The 27120-nt window shown below is 39.9% G+C and overlaps 1 protein-coding gene across 7 annotated transcripts in view; it reads right to left on the bottom strand.

Annotated features, from left to right (window-relative positions):
* Positions 1–12124: 12124 nt before the first annotated feature.
* The window catches only part of LOC132385266 (otoancorin-like), a 128708-nt gene continuing 113712 nt past the window's right edge, over positions 12125–27120 (bottom strand). For all 7 annotated transcript variants that reach the window (XM_059957287.1, XM_059957288.1, XM_059957289.1 and 4 more), the window contains 6 exons: positions 23913–24065; positions 22792–22940; positions 20322–20461; positions 19785–19882; positions 17882–18023; positions 12125–14622 (listed from right to left, as the gene is read on the bottom strand). In XM_059957287.1, the coding sequence (XP_059813270.1) occupies positions 14552–14622; positions 17882–18023; positions 19785–19882; positions 20322–20461; positions 22792–22940; positions 23913–24065 (753 nt within the window). In that variant the 3' untranslated portion in view covers positions 12125–14551. The remainder of the gene's footprint in view (positions 14623–17881; positions 18024–19784; positions 19883–20321; positions 20462–22791; positions 22941–23912; positions 24066–27120) is intronic.

Below are 27120 nucleotides of genomic sequence, written 5' to 3'. Positions count from 1 at the left end.
TTCCATTCCTCGGGAATGGGTAAGTCACCAAAGTTGCATGACTTCGATTTCGACCTCAATGATCCAGGAGACTCTTCCTCTTGCATTTCCCCAGGAAAGCTAGACACTAACATCACAGGAAGAATCAGGGCAGTCAGTACCTCACGTCTGAGAGTAACCTCTCTCCCTGAGGTGTTTCTGATAATCACCATCATCTTGTTTGCGTAGACTGCCGAAGATTTCCGCAGTTCTGGTCTGACCAGCGCTCCCGCAGGTAAGCATGTCTCTTCTTCCTGATTATCAAGAGCATCCACTTGGATGGCCAAGGCATTGGGCATTTTGGTAAATTTGGGGGTTCCTGTCACTTCAGCTACTCCTCCAGGACATGACATGACAGGTTTAGACTGGGTGTACCACTCATTTCCTCGATTCTTCTCATCATCCTTCTCAGGAGGAATTTTCACCTTCTCAAAAGCAGGTCTGAACACAGGGTGAATGGACAAGGTTTTCAGAAAGTGCTCTCCATTTCTCTCCTTGCAAGCTCCCACGAGCCTTCTCACAATAGAAATATTTGCTCCCACAAGAATGGAAACTCCACTCTTTTCAACTGGATCAAGGCAGCCCAACACAGGCATGTCAATAGTTTTAGTTACTCCAACATCTGCTTCCAAAAATTCCAGTTTCAATGACAAGTAACCATTGTATGAGTACCATTCAGTACTAAGCCCTTGAATCTCTAGGGCACTGAGTGGCGTCAATGGTAAAGGCATCAAATACTATTTGTAAAAGGGTCTATAAAGCAAAGTAACTTGAGAATCTGTGGCTCTAGCATAAACACCATCAATCCATTTGGATACATCAGAGCTTGGTCCCACTAAATCTTCAGGAATAGTGCTTTATACTTAAGTATTTCCCTTGATATACTGATTGGAACATACTCTCTCCAAAACCCCAGTCCATTCCATTACTGGGTCTCTCTGTCGTTTTGCCTCTTTTAGTCTGTTTGATTAAATGCTGACTTACTTTTTGAATATTTTCACATCCCTCACAGTCTCCCTTGAAATGTCCACCTTCTCCACAGTTGTACAGAAAATACCAGTCGTCGTTCCAGTCAAGAGACCCCTTTCAGCAGCAGTCCACTGCATTGTAAGTCCTACAGATAGGTTGAGTTTCCCAAAGGACGTATCACATTTCGCTGAAACATTAGCAGACATCCATCGAATCAGCTCAGTTTGAAAGTTTTCCACCTCATTCCTCAAAAAATCTATCTCAGTGGCATCAGGGACCACTTTAGAAACAGAGGCTACGACTGAAGACACTACTCAGCTTTTGCAAATGTCCCGCTTCTCAATCATGTTTTTCTTCTCTCTAACTTCTCTGAGTAAGTCAGTAAAAGGTGGAGGAGGGCGGGTCATTCGAATACGTAGAGCAATCACGTCATGTGACAGCACCCCCCCCTCACAACTTGCTCCACCCTCAAGCAATTTATCTCCGACAGCTGAATGCCCCCTTTGTTTCTCCAACCTGAAAATGTAGGCTGACAGCTTCTCTACTTCCTCCTAAACTATGTGCCTAAACTTCAACATCAGATCAGCTGCACTTTCAGCAGTGCCAAATGCATCTTCCAGAGCTTGCAGGTAATTATCTAACATGGCTAATGGATTTTCTGCCTCGAGGAACCTCACTATATCAGCTGCCAGATCCTTTAAGCTCTCTACCAGTCTTTGTTTTTTCATATCATCTGAGCACTGTCATGTCAGCAACTGAGATGTCTGCTCAGCCCAATATGTCTCCTCATATTCTTCCCCATCGGGTGTGGGCTTGGCCCCAGCCTACGATAACTTTGGCTCTCTGCAGATACACCTCTGCATTTATCAACCAGTGACGTAATGGTCAAAAAACCAGCTCAGAATTTAAATCAACAGCTGAACGACCTGTTAAATCTTTCACATCAGTCAACTCTTTTCCTTCACTTTGCAGAAATGAGAACATCTCGTCTTTAAAGTCTTCACCCTCAGCTACATGCCCCCCTTCTCTAAAAATATAGACTGTCCATGGCCCCACCTCCCCAGGGTCTCCCAACCTATCAGGCAGCGTGACTTCAGTCACATCACTACTAGTCTGGACTAATACAACATCCTTACCAGTTGATTGGTCAAAATACTGTTCAATCAGCATAACTTTCCCCAAAACTTTTACAGAATTTAGTACTCTGCCTGAACGTTCATCGACATCCACCCTGCTCAAAACACAAGCATTATTTGTGGATAATCTCTTTGAATCGCACCAAACCTTAATCCCCATGGTGCCCATAATAAAGTACCTTTCACTTTCCCCAACACTAGTTTAAACACAGGCTTAAACACAAACGGTTTAATGAATTCTTAACAGCAATTACACAGTATTCAGTGAGTCTCCAGATTATAGCCCCCACAATGCAACACCCTCACCAGACTCATATAGAAACTTGGTCATTCCCAGCCCCACTAACAGCTACAGGACTCAACAGGAAGAAGGCCACCTTTTATAAACAACAGGTACTAGGGTAGGTATGATTTGGGGTTCAGTCAAACAGGAACATTGTGATATTCCAATTAAAAGAACCTTGATTTGACCGAATGCTGTGTAAACACTGCCCATACACAATTGTCAGTTGGCAAGAAATAACAAATCATACACCACTAAAATTATAAAGAACATACATTTACAATTTCAGCTTTACCAAACAGTTAGTAGGAAAAATAAATGGGGAAAAAAATAAAAGGGCCCATTACAGTTAAACCTGTCTAAATATGCACATCATTGGAGCTCATCTCAAGGTTGTCTTTATACTTCCATGCTAGACCAACAGTGTGTGTGAAAGCACACACCACATTCTGATCTTTGCTCGAAATCCATCCCAACCAAATGGGCTCTCTCTCAAGTGTATTGGCCCTTCCTCCCTGAAGCCATTCATCTGCACAAAGCACCTTGTGGAACAGGCCTCATCCATCTTCCCTCCTGTCCTCTCCTCAGCTCCCGCCAAAGAGACCAAGGACCTCACCAGTGTCCATCACAAATCTCTCTCCACCCATCTTTCTCAAGAACCTTCTCTCAGTTCCACCATCCTGACTGGCTGACACAACATTCCTAATTTGAACAGCATAGCCCCTTATCTTTCAACGAAACCCAAACATGCTATCAGCAGGCAACACTGCCTTTACAGAAAGCTATTAAATGAAATACCCTACAACATTAGCAGTAAAAAACTTAACCAGGCATTACATTAGATTAATCAAATCTATTCTACTTACAGTGCCATGGGCTTGTTCTGGATTTAATCATAAGGAATAGCACAACTTAACTTCTGCAGGATTTTGTATTTCTCTTGGTGAGTTTTCCATTCCTTCCATTCTGCTAAACTTCACCAAGTACTTATTTTTCAGAATGTCTTATTCTGATATCTTACTGTGAGGAGCAGCCACTTTGCACATTATAGCCCTTATTTTCATTGGTGTTTACTGCCAGGCTATCTTTATCAGTCATCTGAAATGTTTTACATCAACCAGCTAACTTCACACATACAGTGAAGAAAGGGAGAGAAAGACAACCTTATGGGTATCTGTTGTATTGCTTCCAGCCAAGTTTAGAACCAAACTTTCAAGCAGGTGTGTCTTCCTCTTTCAACCATTCACAAAAATAATTCTTTCAACTAAAAGAAATAGAATCATAGAAACAGAGAAAACCTACAGCTCAATACAGACCTTTCAGCCCACAGTGCTATGCTGAACATGTACTTACTCTAGAAATTACCTTGAGTTACCCATCGCCCTCTATTTTTCTAAGTTCCATATACCTATCCAGGAGTCTCTTAAAAGACCTTATTATATCGCCAGCAGCCTATTCCATGCACTCACCACTCTGCGTAAAAAACTTAACCCTGACATCTCCTCTATACCTACTTCCAAGCACCTTAAAACTGTGCCCTCTCATGCTAGCCGTTTCATCTTTGGGAAAAACCTCTGACTATCCACACAATCAATGCCTCTCATCATCTTATACACCTCTATCAGGTCACCTCTCATCCTCCGTCGCTCCAAGGAGAAAAGGCTGAGTTCACTCAACCTATTCTCATAACGCATGCTCCCAAATCCAGGCAACATTCTTGTAAATCTCCTCAGCACCCTTTCTATGGTGAGGTGACCAGAACTGAGCACAGTACTCCAAGTGGGGTCTGACTAGGGTCCTATATAGCTGCAACATTACCTCTCGGCTCTTAAACTCAATCCCACGATTGATGAAGGCCAATGCACCATATGCCTTCTTAACCACACTGTCAACCTGTGCAGCAGCTTTGAGTGGCTTATGGACTCAGACCCCAGGATCCCTCTGAACTTCCATACTGCCAAGAGTTACAGCTTGAATAAATTATGCTGTTTGATTCAGGATGAAAATTATATGCAGGAAACCACACAGGGGGCTTTTTGTAGCTCTTTGACTTTTCATTGTGGAACTGAGAAGGACATCTCTCATAATTGTGTTTCGTTAATGAGTCCATTTTCTTCAGGCAATTGTTGATCCATTTCCCTCCCACTCTGGCGTCTTCCTGCATTCCGTATCTAATTATAGGAACTGCAAGATAAAAAGCACTTACAGGCCTAGACAAAAAGGCTGATCTGAAATTATGCAATTTTAGCTGTAACATGTTGTTATGGTATTATCATCAGTTTAAAGGTTAATGGGTTTTGTTCACAACAGGATTAGTGATATTAGTGTGTAGAGATGGTGCAAAGGATATGAGGTGAGGGTAGAGCACATGGATTACGTCCTTAGAATGTGCCAGTAGTGTTTCTCAGGCTGCAGTAAAAGACAATGATCTATCGCTAATTATACTAAGTGACCGAAGGTCATGCTCCATGATCACCCTAAGTATCAAAAATAATCACCGTTTTGAACGTGCAATAGCAGTAACCAGAGATGATATCCCTAATTACCTGCCTACAGGCCATGCTCCGTGATTACCCCAAGTATCAAAAGCAATCACCAAGTTTTGAACAGCCTATAGCAGTAACCAGAGGTGAAGTACTCATGTGTGTTACATTTGGAAAGATGCACTGACAGACCTATTTGTACAGGCATTAAAACTCAAAGAAAGTTTCTGAAGCTGGAGGTGATATTTTAAATTACTTCATGTTGAGTAAGTTTTAAACTGCTAGACACTATGATGTATGGCTTATACTCGCAGCCAAGTCCTTTTCCTTCTTTTTTTTTATTAGTTTTTTTATGTATTTTCTACATCACTGCAGACAGAAAAAAAACCCAAATCAAAATGAAGAAAATTAATACAGTGCAAAAATAAACATACAATAATACTATAATACAAAAAAGATAATTGAGAAAGCACCCAAATTGAAGACATGTAAAATTAGTATCCTCCCCAAGCCCCGCAACAACAAAAAAAACTCCAGACCAATCACAACACGATATAGAGAATATAAATCAGGACATTCAAACCCCCAAAACTGTAAATACACTTAAAAACAGAAGATAATAATGCCTACTACCAAAAAAAAGAGCTGAAAGCAAGGGACCGAAAAAACAACCTTTGTTAAGAGGAAGGCTTTTCCTTCTTTATCAAGAGAAATTAAAAGGAAACTGGTGACAATTGAAATGTCTTTTTGTATGTTTCCGCAGTGGCTGAGTTGTCAACTTGACTTGGATTTTCTAGTCAAAGAGAATTACATCTTAAAATTATCCACGAGAAGTTTATCAAATATGAACTCATCTGTTAGATAAGTTATCAGTTTTTGCATGATTGAATTCTTTTCTGATCATCCATGTAAATTCTGCTCTTGAAATTCAAAACTTGGGTCAAGCATTAAGTTTCACTCTGATGATCACAGATGATATTGGAGTTTAAAAATATTAATCATTTAGAGATATGTGTGTGCAGATATCACATAAACCTTCAATTGAACAGGAAAAGTGCGGTGTGAGTGCAATAGCTACTGACGTAACCTAAAAACTCATTTATGTTTTTCCAGCATTGATATTCCATTCTTCATCACAGCAACACTGTATGTGTAGATATTGACTGATGACAAATCCTGTCTCAGTGTCGATGCCTCTCCACAGTTGAATAATTTACTGACAGTTACTGTCAAGTCATGCACAAGAATAATGGCCAGGGCAAATTTATGGAAGGTAACCACTCCCTGCAGAACTATACCAGCAGAGTACAAGTACCTTCAGGAGAAGAGGGACAAGGGGAGAGCTAATGAAGCCAATTAATGAACAGAAATGTATTTTGGTCCAAAGGATGTGTTGTTTTGTAACCGGGGGTACCAACTGTGATGTCAGCAACTAATTTAAGGATTCTTAGCAGGTGCTACATCAATAACTAATACAGGATGAAACCTGTCATTGTTCTGACCTTTTCTTATAAAGGACTACGAAGCTTTGTGAAATATGTAGCTGATGAATGATGAAACTTGACACCCATATGTTATTATTGCTGAAGAACACAGCTGCTTGGAAGGCTGAAGAATTCAGAGGATCAAGAATTAAAATTCCACTGTCGGACTGTTCATTAACCTGTCCTATCACCATCAGTCTTACAGAATCTCACTCACATCGGACAGTCCATGCGCTTGTTTGTATTCAGCCGAAGTCACAGCTCATCCAATTCTCAAACCCACAGTGATAAGAATGAAGACCTGATTGTTCCTTTACAAAAGTTTCGGGACTTGAATTGTCCCATTCACTTCCCCACGCTCTTCAAGCCCTGTGTACATCCTTTATGCTTTAGACTCTTTGCATCCCCCTGAACCATCCTATCCTCCCACTGAACCTTTTACTTTCTCTGCCCTATCTTTGGTGGTAAATTTCAGGCCTCCAAAACCCATCAGTTCTGCACTCCATTGTTTGCTCAGTAGAAGAACAAGGACAGGGCAATCTACAGTCATGACGCTCAGGGACCTGGGCTACATTATTTTTTACTTTGTGACTGTATGCTTTGCTGAAATCATAACTACGTGTGTTATTTATGCCATGTCTATGCACAGTGTGCTGTTGGTAATGTGTTTTGCACTACCTTGGTCCCGGAGGAACACTTTTGTTTGGCTTTATTCATGTATGGTTGAATGATAATTGAGATTAAACTTGAACTTGACAAAGGAATACCATTCTTAAGCTCCAATCTTTTGCTACTTTTCCTTCAAGAGGACCATTGAAAGTTGCCTCTGAGATGCACATTTAGATGGAGCCGTAACGTAAAGATTTTTACTCCTCATGTATGTGAAGGGTATAAGAAATAAAGTCAATTCAAATTCACTTCAATTCTGTTAGTCCCTTTATCCAATTTTTCTCCTAATTTGTTGCACACAGGTTTTCAACTCTGACAAATGCCTTGCAACTTATCCAGAATTATCACATTACTTTGAATGGTTAGAAGCCAAGAAATACCATGAGTTGTTAAGGATTTTCAAATTTCTTTTTTATGAATTTAAGAATATTTTTAACTGCCCTCTTGGTACTTCCTTGTGACAGGGTTTGGAGGTGAATGTCTATTTCAGGACACTGATGTTTGATTAGTAGATTCAGAGAATATTGTAAATATGATTTAATGATACTCTACTAAATGCTTTCTGGTGCTTGCTAAGACTCCATGCCTCTGATGTGTATGGAATGAAAGGGGTAACTGACTGGTAGACCATAGGCTTCATGCTGAGTTGGAGGTACTCATCTTCAAACAGCCTTTCTCTCAAATAGCCAAAGGCTGTACTGATGTACCACAAGCAATGGTGAATTTCATCATAGATGTCAGCCACTACTGAGCGGCATCTCCTGAGTTATGGAAATAGTCATTAATTTCCATGGGCTTACATTGGTCTTTATTGTTTGGGGGGGGGGGGTACTTGAGGGTGCAGGAAGTGTTGTGCAGCAAAATCATTTGCTTTATTATTTTTTTAAAGATGTAAGACCATAAGACTTAGGAGCAGAATTAAGTCATTGAAGTAGCAAGTGAGAAAGCAACATCTTGCAGGGTGGGAGCCATTTTGAAAGCTGCAAGTCTCATTGGGAGTGAGTCTTATTTGAGCAAATAAAAAGAAAGGAGGTGTAAGCAAATAGGCTATTGTGTGAGTCAGTCAGTTTTAGAGTGGTCAGGCCTTGGCTCAATAGGCTTGGGCAAGTGCAGGCATAAGCTAAAGGTACTGAGTCTTTTGAAGGCATTTAGTTGATTGTAGAACATAAGGTTAAGAAGTTCGAGCAAAAGACATAACAAGCATAGGAAGAGTGGTAGTTAAGGCACTGGAATGCTCCTCCTGTAAGACGTGGGATTGCAGGGTACCTTACAGTCTCCCTGATGACGATATCTGCAGGAAGTGCACCCAACTTCAGTTCCTGACTGATAAGGTCAAGAAACTGGAAATGGAGCTGGAGCTAGATGCACTTAGGACCATTTGAGAGGCTGAAGACCTCGTAGATGAGACTTTTACTGAGGAGGACACACCCAGAATGCAAACTTCAGATGAGCAGTACTCCTCAGCTGCTTATCAGCTTCCCCCAGTGCCTCTTCTTCCCTCTCCCCCATAATCCACTTTCCTCTCCGATCAGATTCCTTCCTCTCCAGCCCTTTGCCTTTCCCACTTATCTCCTCCCAGCTTCTTTCTTCATCCCCCCCACCCCTCACCCACCTGGTTTCATCTCCCCACTTCCTTTCCAGTCCTAATGAAAAGTCTCGGCCTATAATGTTGATCGTTTATTTATTTCCATAGAGCTGCCAGACCTGCTGAGTTCCTTCAGCATTTTGTGTGCGTTACATTTGTTGGAAGTTTAACTTCCTCAAAAAAAAGCACCTTGATCAAAAGTATATGAGTATCTCAACAATATATGAGTATTTGGATATACAGGGACTGTCATCATCTCTTTGTGTGTGGTAGGTCACCTTTAACCAATCTCATTGATTTTTCTAGGAAGTTGCCAGGGAAGTTGATGCTGCTGCAGCTTGCGCAGGGGAAAGGGTAGAGGGACATTTGGGGTTCATTCTTTTGGGGTTAGAAACATAGAAAACTTACAGCACAATACAGGCCCTTCAGCCCACAAAGCTGTTTTTTTGTGTATGTCTGCAAAGACAAGTATTTCAGGCTGTATACTGTATACATACTCTGATAATAAACTGAACCATTGAAGCACTAAAGTTGACAAAGGCAAGACAGTGGATGTTGTCTACATGGACTTCAGCAAGGAATTTGAAAATGTTCTGCATGAGAGGATGGTCAAGAAGGTTCAGTCGCTTGGCATTCAAAATGAGGTAGTAAATTGGATTAGACATTAGCTTTGTGGGAGAGGACAGAGAGTGGTAGCAGTGGCCTCTCTGACTGGAGGCCTGTGACTAGTGGAGTGCCCCAGGGATTGGTACTGGGTCCGTTGTTGTTTGTCATCTATATCAAAGGTCTGGATGATAATGTAGCTAAATGGATCAGTAAATTGGCGGCTGACTCTAAGATCAGGGGTGTAGTAGACACTGAGAAAGTCTATCAAATCTTGCAGAGGGTACTGGACCAGCTGGAAAAATGGGCTGAAAAATGGTAGATGGAATTTAATGCAGACAAGTGTGAGGTGTTGTGCTTTGCGGAGACTAACCAGGATAAGTCTTACACAGTGAATGGTAAGGCACTGAGGAGTGTGGTAGAACAAAGGGATCTGGAAATACAGTTCCATAATTAATTGAAAATGCTGTCACAGGTAGATAGCATCGTGAAGATCATCGATCAAAGTATTGAGTTTAGGAGTTGGTGTGTTATTTTGAAGTTGTATAGGACTTTCATGAGGCCTAATTTGGAGTATTGTGTGCAGTTTTGGTCACCTACCTACAGGACAGATGTAAATAAAATTGAAAGAGTACAGAGAAAATTTACAATGATGTTGCTAGGTCTGGAGGACCTGAGTTATGAGGAAAGGTTGAACAGATTAGAACTTTATTCCCCAGAATGTAGAAGATTGAAGGGAGATTTGATAGAGATATGCAAAATTATGAGAGGCATAGATTCAGATTCAGATTATTGTCATTTAGAAACCACAAATGCAATGCAGTTAAAAAATGAGACAACGTTCCTCCAGAATGATATCACAAAAACATATGACAAAACAGACTACACCAGAAAATCCACATAACATTTGGCAATCCCCAATCCAGAGTCCAGACAGGCTGCTGTGTATTAATATTGCGCTACCATCTTAGATAGGGTAAATGCAAGCAGACTTTTTCTACTGAGGTTGGGTGGGACGACATCACGGGTTAAGGGTGAGAGGTGAAATTTTTAAAGGGAGCATGAGGGGAAGCTGCTTCACTAAGAGGGTGGTGACAGTGTGGAATGAACTGCCAGCTCAAGTGATGTATGTGAGCTTGTTTTCAATGTTTAAGATAAGCTTAGATAGGTACATGGATGGGAGGGAGGTTTGGAGGGCTATGGTCGTCCAGGTGCAGTTCAATGGAACGTGGCATTTTAGATGTTTTGGTACTGACTAGATGGGCCAAAGGGCCTGTTTCTGTGCTGTAGTTTTCAATTACTCTGTGAATCGAAGCGTCAGCTGCTATGTTAGAAAGCTGAGCTCGTAAAAGGAACCCCAACCCTGGCCCTGATAGTGAATATCCATCACACTTGCCAAGTGCCTATTATCCTATCCGCAGAATATCTTGACGAGCCCTACTCACTTTTTAAATCTGGCACTTAAAACTCAACAGGAAACTGTCTTCACAACCTCATTCTTTGTAGAAAGTAAAAAGGGTGCTTAAGTTTGAGTCACACCTTATTCTCTCTCTTTCCTATTTCTGGAGTTCTCAGCCTGTTTCTATTTCCATACATGCCGCCTTACCTACTGAGTGTTTTGACCAATTTAAAATTTTCAGCATTTATGGTTTTTTGATTAATTTACAAGGAATGTACTTATTTTTGATAATGAGCTTTAATTTTAAGCATTCTTCACTGTACCTGGTGCAGAGAAATCATACACAGCTGCTTCATGTGCAAAACAAGAGTCACCTGATTTTTATCAGTGCTACTTATTTTAAAAGTCAGAGATCTATATCTACTTCTTGTAGTCCTTGCTGCTACAATTTATCCTTATCTCTTTGTCATAATGTAATGGCTCCCTCTCACCTTTAAGTTTTTCGTATTTGTTTTTCTTTAACTCAAACAGAAAATCCTACAAAAAGTAGTGGATTTGGCCCAATACGTCATGAGTAAAGCCTTCCCAACCATGGAGCAGACCTACATGAAACACTGTCAGAGGAAAGCAGCATCCATGAACAGGGATCCTCACCACCCAGGACATGCTCTGTTCTCGCTGCTGCCATCAGGTAGAAGGTACAGGAGCCTTAGGACTCGCAGCATCAGGTTCAAGAACAGTTACTCCCCCTCACCAATCAGGCTGCTGAACCAAAGGGGATAACTTCATTCAACTTGACTTGCCCCATCATTGAAATGTTCTCCCAACCAGTGGGCTCACTTTCCAGGACTCTTCAGCTCATATTCTCATTATTTATTACTACTTATTTATATTTGCGATTGCAGTTTATTGTCTTCTGCACTCAGGATGAATTCCCCAGTTGTGTGGCCTTCCACTGATTTTGTTATAATTAGATTCAACCTTCTGTAGATAGGTTTGAATATACCCACAGGTCAACAAATCTCAGGGTTGTTTGTATATGGTGACATATGTACTTTGTTAATAAAATTTACTTTGAACTTTAAGTAGAATTCAAGGTGACCTCTGTGGAAATCATGTCAAAGTTCAGGTAAAGAGCACTCTTCTGTCAGACATCCTAATTCATAATCATGATTGATTTTTGTTGATCTTGACACTCAAACTGTCCCAATAATTTAAATGAAAGCTAGACTGAATAAAAGGGCAATTGTTTTAAAGTCACCAAATTCCTTCCAAAAGCTTTAAGTAAGTTAGAAATGAAAGTCCCAGCAGAACTTTAACTCAATTATTTGGCCTCACTACTGCATTTTCTTGGCTTTATTATGTCTATAAGTTTATTAGAACACAACTCCAATCTCCGAGAATGCATTCAAAAGAAAATCAATTGGATGACAATTAGAAAACCTGCGAATAATGAACTAACAGCAAAACACCAAGGTCAAAAGGAACAAATTAATCAACAGCCATTTCATTATTTACTTAGCAAGCAAATTGAATAATAGCTACACCAGAAATAATTACAACGGGGATAATTATATTCCTCCTATCTGAATCTTCATTTTTTAGATAAAAACATATTTTTGATCACAATTGAATAAAACAAACAATAAGCAATGTGCCTGGCCTGCAATTAATAGTTGAAAAAAGCTTTTATGCAGCAAGATCTGCTGTACAATCATCATGTGCAATTTCCCTATCCCCATTATTTTTCAAAAATATTATAACAGTAATTGGTACAGTTACCCTCGAGAACTTCTGTTTAAGTATATGAAATAATATCGATACACTGAAGTAATTTGCACTTCATGTTTGTTTGATCTGACACCTTTCTATTCATATTTTATATTGTTTCCCTTGTAAGTATATCACAACACTTCTCAGCATAAATTATTATGACTATTCTCTTTTTTGATAAACAAGTACTCTAATAAGAACAGTTTATTCAAGACAAATGCTTAATTTGAATGTTCAGGCATTAAGTTGCAATTCTTTCTGTTCACTGTTACTGACAAAGATAGCCTACAGTCTTCAGCAGCAATTCTTGATGGATCTCTATGCTTTCCTGATGTCAGATAAGGTATGATTTGGAAAAATACGATTCAATATGTTCTTATTTTTTTTAATTAATTTTCTCTAAAAGGATTATGCAGACACAAAGGCCAGAAGAATCTCCTCTTCAAAGGTTAAAGTAAATGATTACTTTCTGAGATTGACGACTTAAACATACAAATCTAATATTCTGCAGACACCAGACCTGTGATCATATTTGTGCAGAAAGATCAAACTAAATAAATGCTTATTTTAGACAATTTATAAAGTAACGGTGAAAAAAGCTTGGTTGTCTATTTAGGCTTGAGAAATATTCTGTAGTAAATGTAATCCTAGTGAAGATAAATATACACATGAACTTTGTCCTAGAAATTACTATTTGTAAATTGTCACCGTAACTAATCCTCTTAAAGAAAGTTATCCTGGTGCAAAGTGATCTTATCAACTGTCTGGTTATACATTATAATTAACATGTTTTTAAAAACCCTTGCAAACACATTTTTTGGGAGAAGTTATGAAGCAAAATTTGCCATGGCTGGAAGCACAAGACGGGGGATAACAGATCAGCAGTTCATGTAATACTTTATCCAATTTGTCCCCTCTGGTCGGCATAATGGTGTTTAAATTTTCCATTTGAGTGGATAGGTACTAAATGGGTTTATATTCCAATCCAGTATTTTAGCAAATTTTTACCAGCTATTTCAGTTACTTCAAATGTTCTAATGTGTGCCAAAATGTCTGATCGTACACATTGCACATATTTATGACTCATGAGAGCTGGACTGACTGGATTGCACAGAATGGTTGATATTTTCTGTCCTGTTGAGACTACACCAGACTAAAGTGAAATAGGTGTTACATTGGTGACATGGCCATGCTTCGACTTAAGTAACTTAAGTAATCAGGTGAAGTGAAGTAAACCTGATCATCTCAATTTTTTCCTGTCAGGCTATAAAGAAATGTTAACACACTCAACCCTTTACCTTCACTAAATCACCCAAACTTCTATAAAGGTCAGATATATTTCCTTCCAGCCAACAGAGGAAATATTTCATCAACATACCACAGACTAACCACATCAAAAATAATCTGATAATTTTGGAATGCTATGAAATTCACAGCAGAAATGCTCAGCTGATCATAATCTCTCAGCATTCTGACTAAACTTAAATCTTTATCTCCACTCTAGCACAATACTACTGTACTCCCTTTAGAGAAAGTCAAATAGTGAGAAAAAAAATAGAATCCAGCCATAGTTTGGTTAAAAAAAACACTAGGCTTTAAAAAGTTCTTCTTCAAACCATTCAAGCAATAGAAATTAGTTCAGGACCTCACTTGGATTAATGGGCACTCAAAGGGCCATTTTCTATTTATGTAATGCAATCTCTGCAATCATATGTACCTTAGCTTATTTCATTCCAATCATGTTTTTATTTTAACATTAACTAGTTACGATGTACTTGCAGGTTAAAAAAAAATCCCTGCATATCATGTATAAATTTCCTTAACCAGAATGCCCCATTTTCTTTCAATTGTCTTTTTATTTAGCCATGCTCCCTTCCAGTAAGATTTGAGTCGAGACATTTAAAATTAAATCTGTGTTGCTAACAGGCTGTATTATTCAATAGATTTGTGCTTCACAATCTTGGGAGAAATTCCTTTTCTTTAGCTGTAACATTTTTTTAAGACGATCCAATTATCTCTGCAATACCAACGGTAAGAAATTTACAGTGGTTTATAAATTTAACCTAGAATTTCAATGGTTAACTGTATTTGTTGTTTTACTTTCTCGTTGCTCAGCGATTGAGATTTTTCCAGTTCTTTAATTCACATTTTAATGGAGTGCCGCTGTCAAGCTGAGAACCAGAAGGGTCAACATGATCACAGGATTCCAGTAAATCGAACCTGATCAAAAACAAAAAAAACACGAAATGCAGAGCAGTCAGTCTGAAGGAAAAACCTAGCCTTGTCCATGTAATAACATTTTAATATTAATATTAGAGAAATAAACCAGACTAATCAATTTCCATTTTGTTGCAAATAAGGTGACTGACTTTATTACCCTGCCTGATACCATCACAATCTGTTTCCATTCAGCTAACTGGGGTATTAATGGAAAAATAGACAAGGAGAGGTCTTGTCTATTTACAGGTAAATAGAGACGACCTCTCCTTGGTCTATTTTTAAATATACAAGTATACAAGAGATATATGAGTAAAATCATTATGAAGGACAGATTAATCTCATGGTTGTGCATTGCTTTTTGAAAGTCTAATTTGTATTTGTTATTTGGAGAATTTCTGGTATTAACACTTGTCGGTAGTGTATTCGTTGCTGGATGTGGAGACAGCTCATGAGATTTACACAGCAAAAGTAGTTTCTAACTAGACTGACACAGCCAGCAAACAATGGAAATGCAAAGCCACATAACTATCAAGATATTTTGGCAGAAGAGAAAGTACGAAAAATTCTAATTATAAACACAGTCTTGCATGGAAATTTAGCTCTAGTCAGAGGCAATGAACAAACTCCGAGGCCATTATTTATATTCCACAATGATTTATATTCTGCAATTATTTATTAACCTTTGCTGTAAAAGGAACAGTTAAGGACAGGCAGGGTGGCTTTCCTTGGCATTTGATTATTTAATACCAAAGTGCAGAAACATATGCTGGGGAAATGGTGTAACTATACAAAGACTCTGAGGGCAGAACCATAGTCTTACAGCCACCATAAACTAAAGGGCTGGGCCCTGTGTAGTTGCCTTTTCATAACTTGTGTGGGTGTCTCCTGTCTCCTGTTGATGCATTGTTAGAAAATTTATTGATCATGGCCCAATGAATAGAGACAAAGATGCATATTGTTTTATATATATATATATATATATAGGCTAGAGGGCTAGAGTCAGGACTTTGTGCCTTTGTGCTTTGGCTCTTGATAGGGGCCACCCATGACAAACAGATCAAAGGATAGAGGACAGACTAAGAGTGGTCCACAGGTCTTCCAGGTTCAGGAGTTCAGGTCAGAGCGAACAACCCTGAATGGTCAAAAAACAAAATTGTTACGGAAACAGCAATGAAGAATCCTTCTATATGGGCAGAGACCTACTCTAAATCTTTGAAAATTTTCCTTTGTGTAACTTAATCGCTAAAGTGGTCCTCAGTCCTCTTAGTTGACAAGGACCTTTTGGATCGGCCACAGGCACAACCCAAAAGTCTATCTATATCCTTCAGTAAGTAGATCCTGGCATCACACATTGTATCTGTTGGTTAGCTTTTGCTGAATCGGAACAGAGAGTCATGCTAATGTTCAATATGCAGGTGGATGGGAGTTTGGAAGGATGGTTGGACGTTGATGCAGGTGAAACACTAGTCCCAAAGGCTGGCTGTCAACGGGCACATCAGAAGCAGTTTCTGGGAGTCTGCCCACTGTTGACAGAGGAATTAGGGAAGTATTAACACTGTCATTTATTGATCACCATTCACAGGCTGGCACTTGTCAATGAATGGCTTAGTGCGAGGGACCAGAAAGCCAAGCAACAGGAAAGGATGTGCAAAGAGTGCGAGTCATTAGGGTTTCTTGTAATATTTACACTGGACATTTATATGCTGCTGACATATTGATTGGAGGTTTCCAATGTCACTTCAAGTAGAGTTTTTAGATTTTCTTACAGGACAAGCGATTCCTGTAAGTTGGTTGATATGGCACTTTTTTTTTCCAAGGAAACTTTGAGAGAATCCTTGAACCATTTCCGCTTTTCACCCGGTAATCTGTGACAGAGTTTAGAATGGAGTGTGTGTTTTGGAAATCTTGTATTGGACATGAGGGTCTTGGCCTGACCTATGAAGTCTCAATGCTGAGGCTACTGGCTTGGGTGAGGACAATTACAATTGGTTCAATTACACTGCAAGTGGAATCTCCCCAGTGCTTTGAGGTCTCAGAGCAGGGCAGTAATTATTGCTGACGCAAGAAACTGCAGATGCTGAAATATGGAGCAACACACAGAAAGGTCAAGGAACTCAGGCAGCATCTGTCGAGGGAAACAGAGTTGAAATTGCGAGTCAAGACCCTTCATTCACCAGTCCAGATGAGGGGTCTCCCAATCATCCATTTCTCCCCATAGATGCTACTTGACCTGCTGAGTTTTTCCAGATTTTTGTGCATTGCTGTAACAATTACTGCTGCCTGGCAGACCATGAACTTTGTGCATGCGTGAGATTTTTTTCCCTCAGTTGGCTCGGGGCTATCGTGGTCACAGAAGTTGATTGTGAATCTCTTTGCCAACATCTGCCTTCATTTGTTGTTGGAAGATATTGTACTTCAGGCAGTGGTTGGTAGAGGATTCTCGATTGCTAAATGTTAAGTTGATGCCCAATCTCTCATATGCTGTTGTGCACAAGTCAATGTTAACCTGCACCATCCCTTCCATACAAATGTCTGCCTATTGGAGCTTGATGGCTGAAGTTTGTGGGATGTATATTAATGCGTCCTGACCAGGGCAAATAACATACTCAAGTGAAATTCTTGGGATATTTATTGCACAAATATGCCTCACCAACAGCCTTTAAGATCATGCACAGCTTTTAAAAATATTCCTTATTTAAAAGCAATTAAAACTCATAATTTGAATTTTTCACTCATTCATATGTATGAAGGTTTATCTCACAGTGGTTGAAGAGTGGTTAGACCAGATCAGTGTCACTGACAAATGCATACAACTGTCAGATGTTATCTTGTGACATCTGTAAACTCAAAACTATCCTGCCCATTTACATTCTCAGGTAACTAAAGTTTTGAGACTTGAAGGCAACCTCTTTAATAGCCATTTTACTGCAGGATCCCAGTATTTTGCATTGTGTGAATGAGACTGTCACAAAGTACAAAAGCATAAATCTATACTGAAAAGCATAGTTGGAAAGGGTAGAATGAATGGACTAATAGTCAGGCACAGTTTTGATACAATGATATATAATAGGTAGAAATGCTTGCTATTTTTTCCATATCATTTTAGAAGCAATGTTCATTCCAAATTTCCACTATTGTGCAATTCAGAGGAGTCTAACTAGGGAGAGACAGGAGTTTTCACAATGTGTGTTTGTGAACCAATTCCTTGGACATGCAAAGACTCTAAGAACCTTGAGACAATGATAAATCAAGGGCTCACCTGCACCACTTGTGCTGCGTGCAATTCCAATATTTTCTTTCAAAGCATCGATCTGCCCCGGTGACAGTGCTTTCTTCTGTGCTTCAGTTACAGCACCATAATTTTCTGGTCCCAAATTTCTCAGCTGTTCAACAGTCATAGACTGAATTGATGGAGCAAGAGAATTTTCATCAGTAAAATCAGAGCAATAATTATATTCCAAACTGAGTTGGTCAAGAAAACTTTGTACTTACTATATATGTCCTCATTTTTTTAAAAATAAAAAAGTACCAGCAAAGAATTACTGAAACAAAAGTACCAGCAAAGAATTACTGAAACACTTTTAACATTCTTATTTAGAGATACAGCACAGAACTGGCCCTTCCAGCCTAACAAGCTATGCCTCCCAGCAACCCACTTGTTTAACCCTAGCCTAATCACAGGACAATTTACAATGACCAATTAACCTACTGTCTTTGGACTGTGGGAGGAAACTGGAGTACCTGGTGGAAACTCAAGTCGTCACAGGGAGAATGTACAAACTCTTCACAGACAGTGCAGGAATTTGAACTCCGAGCTCTGATGCCACAAACTGTAATATGATCAGCACAACCACTACGTGGTTCTTGGCCTGCACGTTTTGTTGTGTAAGGTATGAGTAATTTACATTGATCCAATTTTATATAAGTTATGCTTGTCATCTTTGTAATGTACCGTACTGATGCTGCTAAAAGCTGATTTTCGTAGCATTTATACCCTGGTTTTGTATGTTCATGACAATAAGATGGAGCTTGAACTTTATACAGTCTGTTAGTTGCTGTTCATAGAAAAGTGTATACAGTATACCATGGTCATAATGATAAACCAAATAAATGTCCCAGTGAGGTGATTTCCTGTAGTGTATCTTGCAAACTGGGGTTGAGCATACAAAAAATGGACTGAGTTCCAGTCATGAATTGTTGCTCTGCAGATGTTATAGTTCTTTCTTTCTTGCTACAGCAGTAATAAGGGTTCTCATATTATATTGCACAAAAACGGGTCTAGAGGCAGGCGGCACAATAGCATAAGTGGCGAGCACAACGCTTTATGGTACCGGCGATCCAGGTTCGATTCCTGCCACCGTCTGTAAGGAGTCGTGCGCTCTCCCCGTGGCAGCATGGGTTTCCTCCCACAGTTCAAAGGCGTACCAGCTGGTAGGTTAATTCGTCATTATAAATTGTCCTGTGATTAGGTTAGGGTTAAATCAAGGGTTGCTGGATGGCTTGAAGGGCTGGAAAGGCCTATTCTCCAATGTATCTCAATAAATAAATTTTAAAAATAATAATAATTGCAGGATAGTGTCACTGATGATGCATCTATTTATAAATTTCAAGCTTGCATTTTCACTTTAGCAAACATTAGTGTTGGCAAATTGCAAATTAGCAACCCATTAATCCAGTTTTGTTTTATTGGTTTCAACTATTCCATTCTAAGTCCCATTAAATGGGGCTTTGACTGCCTTTTTAGATGACAATGCGTTGCCATGGGTAAACGAAGGATATCAGCATTTCTATGGCCAATGGAACCAAGAAACCAAACCAGGAGAAAACAAATATTGAATGCCCCAGCCCTGCACATCGTGACCCTTCCTTCTACAAGTTCACTTGCAGGTGGATCTTGTAACCTATCTTGTGGCTACAACCTTTTGAGTTTCCAAAGGTATCCATTTGATGATTTACAGCTCAACTCTAAGATTTCAATTAGGTCAAGGTTGTGAAATGGTCAGTTCTCCCCAGCGCTGAATGATTGGCCAGAGGGTGTACGTCAATGGTCAGTCCCATTAAATAAACATAGATCTTAAGTACATTACACGTGCTTCTCTATTGTTTTGACTTCTTTTCATAATCTTGTTTTCCCATAGAAAGAATAGGGGGAAGGTACTTGCCGAGAAAACTTTAGGAGGGAAATTGGAGACAGCTTCAGGTGTCAGGAACGAAACTGTAGATGTCATCAGTTTTCGTACTTCTACTGCATTTAATCCAGCTATGAATAGAAAGGTACAGGTACATGATTTTTTATGATCAGATAACTCATTTCTCACCTTACCCACACTCTACAACACACAGAATAACTGGTGTCTGGTTTTGTGAGGTAGCTAAGCCATCCAGCAACTAATTCCCCAGCTAAAATTTTATTGGCATGCTGGAATCTTAATTGCTCTTGCCAGTTCTTTTCTGGTCTGGTGAACATGAGGTACGAGATTGGAGAATTCATTTCCATGGTTAGTGGAAGTGACATAAATTGTCACCATTCAAGATTGAACTGGAAAGGCGGAAGATGGAAAAATGGCTATTAGGATTGGGTTAGTAAGTATGAAGGGAAATATCTGCTTGTCTGGTGTGTAGCTAATGGAAAGGGAACTGTTGGGCCAAACACCCTATTTCTATATTATTAACCATACAATCTTTAACATATATATTACCTGCTACGACTCCTATCTCCTGTAGCTGTGCTCCAGTCCAATTTCCTACATTGGAAAATGCCTGGACTGCTCTTTCTTTCAAAGCAGTGAGAGTTTCTGTCTTAGGACACATTATACTCCCAATATCCCTGGCAGCAGATCTATGTAGTATAAGGAAAACAAACAATGAAAGCATGTAATCATAGTAATGCACAAGTTCATTGGTGTTCAGCTGAACAAATGAGGTTAGCGAATTCCACCTTCTTCAAAACCTACTTCCTTAGTTCTTCTCCATTTATTCATCAATGCAGTTGGTCTAGAGCAGGGGATCCCAACCTGAGATCCACAAACCTTTTGCTTTATAGTATTGGTCCATGGCATAAAAAAGGTCGGGAACCCCTCATCTAGAGAATAGACGTACTGCAGAGAGAAGAAGGGAGCAGGTCTTGTTCATGATTCAATTCCAAGATAACTGGTGGTGTGAGATTGAATGGTATGTACCAGAGGTAAAAAGGTGAAGTCAGCTACGATTTTCATCGTAGTTTATGTTCAAGGAGCTTTGAGTTTTTTTTTACTTCTCTTATGGGATTTGGAAATTGTAGGCATATCCAACATTATCATTCATCCCCTAACTACCCTTGAGAAGGTGGCAATGAAGTGTCTTATTGAACCGCCACAATAATTGCAGTGAATTACTCCCACAGTGTTGTAACAAGGGAGTTTCTAGCAGTTATGAGAGAACAGCTCCAAGTCAGGATGCTGTTAAGCTCCAGTAGTGAAAACATAGTTTATTCATCTGGATGTTTGGGGAAGTGATGCTGAAAATGCATGGCCATGTTGTTGCAGTGCATTTGTTCACTAGTATACACTATCAAGCATGAATAGAGAGAGTGAATATTCAGGGTGTTGAATACTGGGTTTGAAGATGTCTTGGTTTGCCTCTACTCCTACAGTATGCTGTAGTTGTTGAATGGTACAATAAGAGCTAAGTGAAAATATTTACTGGAAAACAGTTTTCATTTCTGGATACAAGAGGCACTGCAGATGCTGGAGATCTAGAGCAATATGTGCTGGAGGAGCTTAGTCAGGCAGGCAGCATCTATGGATGTCCTAGTGAAGAGTCTCGACCTGGAGGGTCAACTCTTTGTTCCCATCCATAGATGCTGCCTGACTTACTGAGTTTCTCCAGCACACTGTGTGTACTCCATTTATGGAATCATTTCAAAAGAAAGAATGCAGATTGGTGGGCAGATATTGGGACAGGTAGGTTTGATTGAGAAAGAGAAACAAAACAAAACAAACAGAAAAGGTAATTAAAATATTTTTCCCAATAGACTTGGGGTGTTTAATTTTTCATTAGACCTATTTTTTCACCAATTGGGTTCTGAATTCCCAACACTTCTCCTCTAATCCTTTGATAGAGAGTAGCAGGATGGTCTTTATTCGTAGCAATGTGAACCTTTGGAATTGTCATTCATAGAAAGTGCTGCATACTCAGTTGTTGAATATCTTCAAGACCTACATTATATATTTTTGGAGTTCACTGAAATCAAATAATTTGCAGTTCAAAGTAGATATCTTTACGTGACAGAGAAATCTCAACGGGCTAAATGGCTATCTTCCTGTTTATGTTCTTACTTAGCTTGCAGATTAGATGGTTCAGTTTCTGCTAAAAACTGTACAGCATTTATGAGGTTTCATCATCGCACTAAATGCTGGAGGAACTCAGCAAGTCAGGTAGCATCCATGGAAGTGAATAAACAGTCGACGTTTTGGGCTGAGACCCTTCCTCAGGACTGGAAAGGAAGTAGGAAGACACCAGAATAAAAAGGCAGGGGGGGAGGGGGGATGAAGTTAGAAGCTGTGAGGTGATAGGTGGGAAAGATAAAGGGTTGGAGAAAAAGGAATCTAATAGGAGAGGAGCATGGACCATGGGAGAAAGGGAAGGAGGAGCAGCACCAGGGTGAGGGGTGATAGGCAGATGAGGAGAAGAGGTAATGGGGGGGGGGAGGCAGAGTGGGAAATTGAAGAATGAAGGGCAGGCGGAAAAAAATTACCGCAAGTTGGAGAAATCGATGTTCATGCCATCAGGTTGGAGGCCACCCAGTTGTAATATAAGGTATTGCTCCTCCAACCTGAGAGTGGCCTCATCATGGAAGAAGAGCAGGCCATGGGCTGACATGTTTGAATGGGAATGGGGATTTGAATTAAAATGGTTGGCCACCAGGAAGTCCTTTTTTTTTGCGAATGGATCGAAAGCGCTCAACAAAACGGTTCCACAATCTACATCAGATCTCATCAATGTTAAAGGGATGTATTGGGAACACTGGATACAGTAGATGACCCCGACAAATTCACAGCTGAAGTGTGGCCTCACCTAGAAGGACTGTTTGGGGCCTTGATTGCAGGTGAACGAAGAATGAAGAAAAATGACAGAAGTTAGTCTGGTGAATAATGCTTTTGAAAATGGTGATTGTTGAATTGCTTTTACCTGTAGGCAGCGACGTCAATGTCCTTGATCTCATCTGAACTAAATGCACAAAGGAAGTAACCCAGTCCAACCAGATCTGTACTAGTCAGATTACTGAATGCACGACCTTTCATAAAGTTCTTCAAGATAGTTTTGGCTCGTGAGGAATACTATAAAAGAAATAAGAAAACTCTGTATCATCACTCCATTCATGCAAGAATTTAACTACACAGCTGCAAATCCATCAGAGGGTAGTTTCTCATGGTTATCTTTGAAAATCCATCTTTAAAATTGTTAAAAAACACACAATCAGTATTTAGAAGTGCCTTGAACAAAATAACTCAGAAAATGCTGGAAATACAGATCAAGCAGCATCTGCAGAGAGAGATTAAACAAAGTTCATGTTTCATCTGATGACCTTTCATCAATACAAAGTAAAATGAGATTTAGGTTGCAGGGTGGAGAGCAGGGTCAAGGGGCCTTATCTGTTACATTCAAGGCCTTTATTTCACTAACAGTGGACCACTGCTCCTTTCCTCTGCATGGGCAGCAGAGATTCATTTTTATGCATACTTTTGATCTTTAAAATTCTCCTCTTAAGCCAATCCTTCTCAGTTATCTCCCTGCAAAAATGCTTCTGAACAGTGTGGGTCTATGTTCGGAATAAAATCCATTGTGGATTCCACTGAAATCTTTAATGAATCCACAGAGTGAATAGAATAGTAACGGACATGGTCTGTTATAGGTGGGTGATCTAGTGTACCAGGTTACCCCAGGTGCAGCCACGACACACATTTCCCCCAATTTCAATAGCACTGTCTTTGGTTGAGTAATGATGAAAATCAGATTATCTATGAGAAGTCAATATAAAGCCCTACATGTTCTACTTAAATTCTATGCTGTTACATATTTTTTATTATAACCCATTTAAATTCAGGTTGCAGCTTGTGGCTATTTCCAAATGTGGCCTTTGCCTAAAAGAACACATCTAAATCAGTGGATCCCAACCTTTTTTTATGCCATGGACTCCTACCATGAACTGAGGGGTCCGTGGGTCCCAGGTTGGGAACCACTGGTCTAAATGAAATGACCGAGAAAGGCTGTATGAGTGATGAATATTGAAATATGAAGCCTACACTCACATCATTACTGGCCCACTTGCTGTATCCTGAGATTGCACCAAGGGTATCAATGTCAGGTTCAGTAAAATATTTCTTGACTTCCTCATCAGTAAAGCCAAGTGTGATCTTCTCCAAAGAAGCAAGCACTTCATTGTTGATATTCTTGCCATAAACCTGAAGCGACAATAATGTTTACAAATTAACAACATACATTTATATAATGTTTTATTTAATATATACATTGAAGGGGGGCTTCACAGGCTGAGTGGTATTTAGTTACCCATCTGTAGTTACTCTTCAGGAGAGGCTGGTGAACTGCCTTCATGAATTCTTGAAGAGTGGGTACAGCCATAATGCTGTTAGGGAGAGAAGCAATGCATTAAAGCATCCCAAGGCACATTACATTGTATAATCAGATACAATTTGATGTAGAGGCCAAAAAAAATTAAGAAAGCTGACAACTGAGTGGTAGGATTTTAGGATCAACTTAAAGGAAGAGAAAGTTAGAGATAGAAGCTATCCTCAGCTTAAAGCCTGGATATAATCACCAAAGAGTCAATGCTGTCATGGACAGATGTACCTGCTTCAGGTAGATTAGTGAGGTAATTGTCAGTTCATTTTATCCCTTGTGTCAGAGATACAAGGGATACAACTGGAAGAGGCACTGAGTAAAGTAAAAGGGGTGTATACATCCATCAGGTGAAATGGAGTGTTGTTAATTATAACCTTGTTCACATTTGACTGAATAAAGTGGCACTAATTTCCACTCCCACTCTGTCTTTAACAGCCTGAGGTTTCTTGCACTGTTATAAGGAGGGTCAATGCAAAATTTAGGAACAAGACCTCAATTTCTATCTGGATACATTGCAGCCTTTCAGATTCAATGTTGAATTCTACAACTTTGGCAATAGTTCCTACTTCCTGTCGTTCTTTGAACTGGGCGTTTCTGCCTCTCATCTATCTGTGACTTTGGCTCAGATTTTGTCTATCAGTAAGGTGTGTCTTTCTAGCAATATAATTTTGTACAACAGTTTTGCTTTTGGCAACACACACCAGAGAACCATAACCTGATTGTAAGTACATCATTAATTTCAGCCATTCAGAGGTATTGTCTTTGTTCTGCCCATCTCAACCCAAACCCTCTTTGCTTCTAGAAAACATTGAAACATAGAAACCCTAGGGCACAATACAGGCCCTTCAGCCCACAAAGTTGTGCTTAACATGTCCCTATCTTAGAAATTACTAGGCTTACCTATAGCCCTCTATTTTACTAAGCTCTATGTACCTATCTAAAAGCCTCTTAAAAGACCCTATCATATCTGCCTCCACCACCATTTCCAGCAGCCCATTCCACACACTCACCACTCTCTGAGTAAAAAACTTACCCCTGACATCTCCTCTGTACCTACTCCACAGCACTTTAAACCTGTATCCTCTTGTGGCAACTATTTCAGCCCCGGGAAAAAGCCTCTGACTATCCACACATTCAATGCCTCTCAACATCTATCAGGTCACCTCTCATCCTCTGTCACTCCAAGGAGAAAAGGCTGAGTTCACTCAACCTATTCTCATAAGGCATGCTCCCAAATCCAGGCAACATCCTTGTAAATCTCCTCTGCACCCTTTCTATGGCTTCCACATCCTTCACAATTCACACTTATCTGGGTTGAACTCCATCTGCCAGTTCTCAGCCCAGTTTTGCATCCTATCAATGTCCCACTGTAACCTCTGACAGCCCTCCACACTATCCACAACACCTCCAACCATCAGAAAACTTACTAACCCGTCTCTCCACTTCCTCATCCAGGTCATTTATAAAAATCACGAAGAGTAAGGGTCCCAGAACAGATCCCTGAGTCACTCCACTGGCGACCGACCTCCATGCAGAATATGACCCATCTACAACCACTTTTTGCTTTCTGTGGGCAAGTCAGTTCTGGATCCACAAAGTAATGTCCCCTTAGATCCCATGCCTACTTACTTTCTCAGTAAGCCTTGCATGGGGTACCTTATCAAATGCCTTGCTGAAATCCATATACACTACATCTACTGCTCTTTCTTCATCAATGTGTTTAGTCACATCCTCAAAAAATTCAATCAGGCTCGTTAGGCACGATCTGCCCCTCACAAAGCCATGCTGACTACTCCTAATCTCATTATGCCTCTCCAAATGTTCATAAATCCTGCCTCTCAGGATCTTCTCCATCAACTTACCAACCACTGAGGTAAGACTCATTGGTCTATAGTTTGCTGAGCTATCGCTACTCTCTTTCTTGAATAAAGGAACAACATCCACAACCCTCCAATCCTCCGGAACCTCTCCCGTCCCCATTGATGATGCAAAGATCATCACCAGAGGCTCAGCAATCTCCTCTCTCTCCTCCCACAGTAGCCTGGGGTACATTTTGTCCGGTCCCGGCGACTTATCCAACTTGATGCTTTCCAAAATCTCCAGCACATCCTCTTTCTTAATATCTACATACTCAAGCTTATCAGTCTGCTGCAAGTCTGCACTATAATTACCAAGATCCTTTCCCATTGTGAATACTGAAGTAAAGGATTCATTAAGTACCTCTGCTATTTCCTCCGGTTCCATACACGCTTTCCCACTGTCACACTTGATAGGTCCTATTCTTTTACGTCTTATCCTCTTGCTCTTCACATACTTGTAGAATGCCTTGGGGATTTCCTTAATTCTGCCTGCCAAGGCCTTCTCATGTCCCCTTCTGGCTCTCCTAATTTCCTTCTTAAGCTCCTTCCTAGTAACCTTATAATCTTCTAGATCTCTAACATTACCTAGCTCTCTGAACCTTTCGTAAGCTTTTCTTTTCTTCTTGACTAGATTTATTACAGCCTTTGTACACCACGGTTCCACTACCCTACCATAACTTCCCTGTCTCATTGGAAAGTACCTATGCAGAACTCTACATAAATATCCCCTAAATATTTGCCACATTTCTTCCGTACTTTTCCCTGAGAACATCTGTTTCCAACTTAAGCCTCCAATTTCCTGCTTGATAGCCTCATAATTCCCTTTAATCCAATTAAACACTTTTCTAACTTGTCTTTTCCTATCTCTCTCCAATGCTGTGGTAAAAGAGATAGAATTGTGATCACTATCTCCAAAATGCTCTCCCACTGAGAGATCTGACACCTGACAAGGTTCATTTCCCAATCCCAGATCAAGTACAGCCTCTCTTCTTGTAGGCTTATCTACATACTGTGTCAA

The sequence above is a fragment of the Hypanus sabinus genome, chromosome X2 (genome assembly GCF_030144855.1).
Source record: "Hypanus sabinus isolate sHypSab1 chromosome X2, sHypSab1.hap1, whole genome shotgun sequence".
In the NCBI taxonomy this organism is placed as follows: domain Eukaryota; kingdom Metazoa; phylum Chordata; class Chondrichthyes; order Myliobatiformes; family Dasyatidae; genus Hypanus; species Hypanus sabinus.
This window is presented reverse-complemented; position numbering and strand designations above follow the sequence as displayed.